A 6,837-nucleotide genomic window follows, 5' to 3' on the forward strand; every position below is an offset into this window, starting at 1 on the left:
TTCAGAATATTAAAATATAAAAAATTAAATCGAAAATTTTTGTTATTTGGGTTATGCGATATTTTAATAATTATTGTTATTGAGAAAAAGTGTAAAAATAATTACAAACATTCGAGCTGAAATGTGTAATATTTTAATTCAGAGCCAATTTAATAAATAAATGGCAAGAAAATTAAGAAATGTAATAAGTTAATAACGAATTGATTAAATTCCGAATGTAGCCCTGGTCAACGAGAGGAGAGGATCGTCCGATGTGAAGGGCATAACGGTCCAGGAGAAGGCGAAGACCGAAAAGTTAGACAGCTGGATCCAACGAGAATGTGACGCGTGCATAAAGACCGTAGATCACAGATTCCAAATAGACGGTCAGGATTTGCGGAAAGGTAATGATGGGGGTTGATTTGCTTTTTCGCATTCCTTTTTAAAAACAAGAAAGCGAGGGAGGGGGGCGGGTAGTTTCTCTCTTTTCTATCGTTCTTTCCATTCGAGACTCAGTCCATTGCCGTTGCCATTGCCATTGCCACCACCTCGACAGTTTCAAGAACACGAAGCTTTCTTGATTTCAAAGGTATTATCTATCAGTAATCATTTCTTCCGTTTTTATTTTTGTTTTGATTTTGATTTTCTACGAGGAGGACGTACGCAACTGTTTGATCTTGCTTTCCTGTCATTGTACGTCGATTTACGTTGATGATCATACCTGTTTTTCTTTCCGCATTGTGTTTGAATTGAGTTTTCTTTTTGTTATTTGGCAATGCCGATGGATTCTGTGACCAATATCAGCTTAGAAATGATGATCGAGCAAAAATTTTGCGGTGATTCATTTATTATATGTTGAATTGTGTTTATCGTCTCAGTTTTTTGTTTCAGCATTGTGTTAGATTAGATTGTCTTTTTTTTTTTTTTTTTTTTGGAAATGTTTATGGTTCTGTGATTAATATATCAGTTAAAAAATGATGATCGAGAAATTTTGTTGGTGGTGATTCGCTGATTCGTTTATTGTATAATGAATTGCGTCGATCATGTCATTTTTTTTATTTTCGCATTGTGTTTGGATTAGATTTTTTGTTATTATCCTTATTATTTGGAAATGCCTGGTGGATTCTGTGATTCATATCAGCTCAGAAATGGCGATCGAGTTTTTTTTTTTTTTGTATGTTGATCATGTCCTTTTAATTTTCACTGTGTTTAGATTTGATTATTTGTTATTTGGGTTACGTGATCAATATCAGCTCGCGAATGATGATTGAACAAAAATTTTCCGATGATTCGTTCTAGTTTACATTTTTTGGTTTTCTTTCTCTTGAGCGGATGCGTTCAATTGGATCAGGCGTTGGAAATTTGCAGCCAAAATTGCGTAGTTTTAGTGTTATGTTACGTTTTTTCTTGTTTATCGGAGCAGCATCAATGCAGCGTCTGTTAACATTTTACAATGTATTGCTTTCTACGTGTAAGAATTCTAGGAATCTTTATTTTTCATATCGAGGGATCGATCTGAAGATTATGATCAGTAATTTTAATCTGAATTTTATCAATAATTTGCGACTTTTTGATGCAGACGATTCACAATGGCAGATTCCGAGGATATTCAGCCTCTCGTTTGTGATAATGGAACAGGAATGGTCAAGGTATATTGATCCGACATCCATGAACATCACGTTACAGTTACAACTTGTTTCGGATTTTTTTCTTCTGTAATCGCCTTTTTTTATTAGCGTTAAAATTTATATTTTGCAACAATTGCTGACACGACTATCTGTAGGCTGGCTTTGCTGGAGACGATGCTCCAAGAGCTGTATTCCCTAGTATCGTTGGTCGCCCCAGACACACCGGTGTTATGGTCGGTATGGGCCAAAAGGATGCCTATGTTGGTGATGAAGCTCAATCGAAGAGAGGTATTTTGACTTTAAAATATCCCATTGAGCATGGTATCGTCAGCAATTGGGATGATATGGAGAAAATTTGGCATCACACTTTCTACAACGAGCTTCGAGTTGCTCCAGAAGAGCATCCAGTTCTGCTCACCGAAGCACCCTTGAATCCCAAGGCGAATAGAGAGAAAATGACCCAAATTATGTTCGAGACTTTCAACACCCCCGCTATGTATGTTGCTATCCAGGCCGTCCTTTCCCTTTATGCCAGTGGTCGCACAACCGGTAAACAAATCTATTACCTTTTTCTATTTGTTTTGTATCCTTTCTTGTTTATTAAGGAGATGGATGAAACTAAAAGATGTTTATAAAGAAACGACCTTGTATAGTTTTCTGATTCAGTTTACCTTAACATGATCATACTCAACTTTTCATAATGAATAACCCCTTTTATTCCATTCCCTTCACTCACAAACACAAGTAAACTTTATCAGATTAAGTTTCATTGTCCAAGGAGCTGGTCAATTGATGTAAAAAGTTCCTCTCCTGATATCAAAGTACATGTATTTTTTCTATCTTCTATAGTGTTAGCAATCATGTTGTTTGATATATTTTATTTTATTTTGTTGGTGCCTTGCTTTTGATGTTGATGTATGTATATCGTGGGTTGTTTTGAACTTGTAGGGATCGTTTTGGATTCCGGTGATGGTGTCAGCCACACAGTTCCAATCTACGAAGGGTATGCTCTCCCACATGCCATCCTCCGTCTAGACCTGGCTGGCCGTGATCTTACAGATGCTCTAATGAAAATCCTAACTGAACGTGGTTACTCTTTCACCACCACCGCCGAGCGTGAAATTGTGAGAGATATGAAGGAGAAATTAGCTTACATAGCACTGGACTTCGAGCAAGAGCTAGAGACATCAAAAACCAGCTCTTCAGTGGAGAAGAGCTATGAACTACCAGATGGACAGGTGATCACCATTGGTGCTGAAAGATTCCGATGCCCTGAAGTCCTCTTCCAGCCATCCATGATAGGAATGGAAGCAGCTGGTATTCATGAAACCACATACAATTCAATAATGAAATGTGATGTCGATATTAGAAAGGATCTCTATGGTAACATTGTCCTCAGTGGTGGTTCCACCATGTTCCCTGGCATTGCTGACAGGATGAGCAAGGAGATCACTGCATTGGCTCCTAGTAGCATGAAGATCAAAGTGGTAGCACCACCTGAAAGAAAGTACAGTGTCTGGATTGGAGGCTCCATTTTAGCTTCCCTCAGCACTTTCCAACAGGTAAACATCATTTCTATACATCAAAATTTTTTCATATATCATCTACTCGGAGACTTAACGTTATAATTGCTCTTATCAGCATGTTATTGATCAAAGTTAAGTTACGTGTTCTAAGAAGGATGGTTATACTATCGACATGGGACCTGATATAGACACGATGACACATCACTTTCTCAAAATATAGGTCACAAACACAACAAGAACTCATTTACTCATTTAATTTTATAAGGAAATTTAAAGCCAATAACTTTATGCATTTATATACTTTAGAAAAAAAAAAAGTTGGATGTATTTTACTTTCAAAATTTATTATTTTTGTCCTAAATTACTATTTATACTTATTTATTATGCCTAACAAGTAATCAATGACTTAATAAATGTCAGACTAGTAGTATCTAACACATTTATTATGCTAACAAATATCCAATAACTATTGGAGTATCTAAATATCTGACACGTTATCCAAATGGAAGGATCATGCTTCTTAGGTGTGTGTTTTGATCTTAATGTTTGTGCCTAGATTGCTATTTATACTTATTTACTATGCCTAACAAGTAATCAACGTATATATGCCTTAAAGCATCAAGCTCGTATTCACTCTGTACAACTAGTATCTAACATATGTTTACTAACTATTGGAGTGTCTACATATCCGACACGTTAGCCAAATTGAAGTATCTGGAGTTTCTTAGGCTTTGATCTTATTCTCAATGTCCGTACAATAAATAATTCTAGATGATGGTAGATCAAAATTCTTGACTGGTTTACACGACCTTGTCTGATCCAACGCAGATGTGGATTGCTAAGGCAGAATATGATGAATCTGGGCCATCAATCGTCCACAGGAAATGCTTCTGATTTATTTGAAGCAAAGTTGGAAAGGGAACTTATACTATACACATGTTGTTCTACAGATGGCAGAGCTTTCTGTCAAGTGGTTGCTTATTTTCCTTTTTCTTTCTTTTTCTTTTTCTTTTTCTTTTTTGGTTCACCATTCTTTGTTCTCTTGGTTATTTCATTATGCCCTTTTTTTTCCTTCTTTTGTTTTGCTGCTGGAACATTGAACATGGAAGCAAGCGAATAGCATTCAAGGTTCGATTTTTTTACCGTTGCGTAGAGAAGCTCATTATCACTGATTTGGATTTGATTGAGTTGGAAATTTTTTAAAAGAAATTATCATGTTAGACGTAAGTCAACTTTTACATTTTAAAAACAAAAATAAATCTTTATATGAAAGTTTTAAGAAATTATTGAACTTCCCACTTTAGTTGACATCTTGAAAAGAACCAGAACATTACACATTTGATCAGCCCACTTATCAATTATCAATAAGATTAACTTAATTAGTTTTTATTTTATTTTATTTTATTTTTTTCCCACTTCAATAACGTGGAAGTAAGCTTTAGTCAATTAAGGTTCAAATTGGCAATTGCTTAATCATTATACATTTGTCATAAAGTTTAGGAGGGAAAAGAAACCGAACCCACTGTTTAATTTTATATTACAATTTGTATAGATGGCTTTTATTTCCTCCATGCTTTCTCTCTCTTCATCACCTTTCCCCTCTCTTTTTATTAGGTTATTTATAAGGGTAAAAACGAGTCTGACTCAACTGTTATATAAATATATTATTGATCAAAACATCTGTGGATTCTTATTAGAGTAACTCTTTACAATGCCTAGACATAAAAATCCATCTATTCATTATTGTAAATGAAAGGTCAATAAAGATTTCCTTAGATTGTAGATATTGTTACATAAGTACCGATATTAAACCTATGAGATTTAAATATATGCAACAATTAATGTTTGTATTTGGATATTCACAATAATAATGTTAGAGAGATAAATGTATGTGCTTGTTTTACCAATATTGCATATGAAAATCAAATTAAATAGTTTCATATCAAATTTTAAATAGCATTAATAATTTTTTAATTTTTTAATTAATTAAAAAATATATTTTAATATAAAATTTGACTTTAGTTGGTGAAAATTCTAATTAATTAATTTAAAGAGGACAAATTTTGATGTAAGCATAATTTAAAATCAATATTATTTAATATATATTATTAATTTTTATATTAATTAATCAATTATTTGATAAAAATAAAAATAAAAATTAGACATTGATTAACGTAATATCGATAATTAAACAATTCAATTTTAACAATAATTAAAACAAGTATAAATTAATTAGAATATTAATAACTAATAAATGTACTAATTAAAATTTATTAAGTCTATATATTCACATTTGACAATTACTTAAAAAATATTTATAAATAATTATTAATTATTAATATTTATTAATTATATTATATTATGTTTTTACTCCAGTATAAAAATCCCACTTGTACCATACAAGTAGATAATAATATCTTGAGTTTTAAGAAATCCTGTAAAACAAAGAAAAATATCATCAAACATTCAGAAAGATGGCAAATTAAACTCAAATTTACAACCATTATCAACAAAGCTGAAATCCCAAAGCCAATAAATTTATTCCAACTTCTGAAGCAAAAAAGCTCCATATTCAAATCAAAATGAATCCCCAGCTTTTGTTATAAGAGTTATGACCATAAAATGAGCAAATCAGAAAGCAAAGACAAAGAACCTCAAACTTTCTGTATAAAAGGAATTTGAGCAAAAAGAACATAGAAGAAGCTGATAAATCAACCAAATGTTTCAAAAAGTCCCAAATCCAAATCCAAATCCAAGTAACAGCTGCTGCTATATGAGTGTTCTAACAATCAGATTCATCCTATCAAGTTAAACCTTGTAACTTCAGCCAACAGACCTTCCATTCTCATCGATGCCTCGAAGAACATTGAAATTTGACGGTCCCACGGTATCGGTGAAGCCACGAACAGATAATTCTGGTACTCGTGCCTTCTTCCCTTGCAACTCATGGTCCAGAAAGATGACAACAACTGTGATATCATCGTGAAAAAACCGTCGTATGCCCTTTTCAAGCTTCTTCAAATCATCGTATCTCATCTCCCTCTTCCTTGCAGCCTCAGTTAGGGCTGTTTTAACGAGTCTTTTTGCAATTCCCTGAGTTTGTCACAAAGGGTGGAATTATCAGATCAAGGATATGAGCATATACAGAAGAAACTTAAGTACTCGAGAACGTAACGTACTGCTCTTGGGTTATTATACACAATCTCGACAGCTTGTTGGTTTGTTAGATGCTCCCAGAGGCCATCAGATGCAAATATGAAAAATTTGTCATTAGGTTGTAGAACTCTGGTACTTAATGATGGTTCTGCAGTAAGAACAGGCCGTCGAAGAGGCTCCGCGAGGTGGAATCGTGGAAAGGATGGATCGAGAGAAAACTCTGGTTTTTTTAAATATGCATCACCTATTGATCTGGAAACCTGATATACCCAAATGAAGCAGATGAATGAATGTAAATGCAATACGAAGGTGTGGAATTGACTCAAATCTCAGAATGCTAGTTCACAAAATGATTGGAAACCAAATTAAGGACACAAATTCAGGAAGGGGCACACCAGAAAACCATTTACCATCCAAATGTATGCAAATATACAACTTTTAACAATTTTCATTTCGGTTCAAAATTACAAGCAGCGACATCAAACATGCTAAATCGCTTTAAAGAAACTGAAAGAAGAAGCACACAAACAGAATTAACAAATACGCGG

General features: G+C 33.7%; 2 protein-coding genes across 2 annotated transcripts in view; one reads left to right on the forward strand and one right to left on the reverse strand.

Moving 5' to 3' along the window:
• The first annotated feature begins 442 nt into the window (after nt 1–442).
• Nucleotides 443–4,175, forward strand: LOC120089777 (actin-like). The gene is made up of 5 exons (XM_039047171.1): nt 443–568; nt 1,559–1,628; nt 1,763–2,156; nt 2,556–3,169; nt 3,962–4,175. The coding sequence occupies exons 2-5, from the start codon at nt 1,569–1,571 to the stop codon at nt 4,025–4,027; spliced, it is 1,134 nt and encodes a 377-aa protein (XP_038903099.1). The 5' UTR covers nt 443–568; nt 1,559–1,568; the 3' UTR covers nt 4,028–4,175.
• Nucleotides 4,176–5,649: 1,474 nt separating this feature from the next.
• LOC120091791 (probable protein phosphatase 2C 68) overlaps nt 5,650–6,837 on the reverse strand; it is a 3,680-nt gene continuing 2,492 nt past the window's right edge. Inside the window, exons 4-5 of the mRNA XM_039049909.1 lie at nt 6,313–6,549; nt 5,650–6,226 (exon numbers count right to left, since the gene is read on the reverse strand). Coding sequence (XP_038905837.1) covers nt 5,957–6,226; nt 6,313–6,549 — 507 coding nt within the window. The 3' untranslated portion in view covers nt 5,650–5,956. The remainder of the gene's footprint in view (nt 6,227–6,312; nt 6,550–6,837) is intronic.

Source organism: Benincasa hispida, chromosome 11 (assembly GCF_009727055.1).
Source record: "Benincasa hispida cultivar B227 chromosome 11, ASM972705v1, whole genome shotgun sequence".
In the NCBI taxonomy this organism is placed as follows: Eukaryota; Viridiplantae; Streptophyta; class Magnoliopsida; order Cucurbitales; family Cucurbitaceae; genus Benincasa; species Benincasa hispida.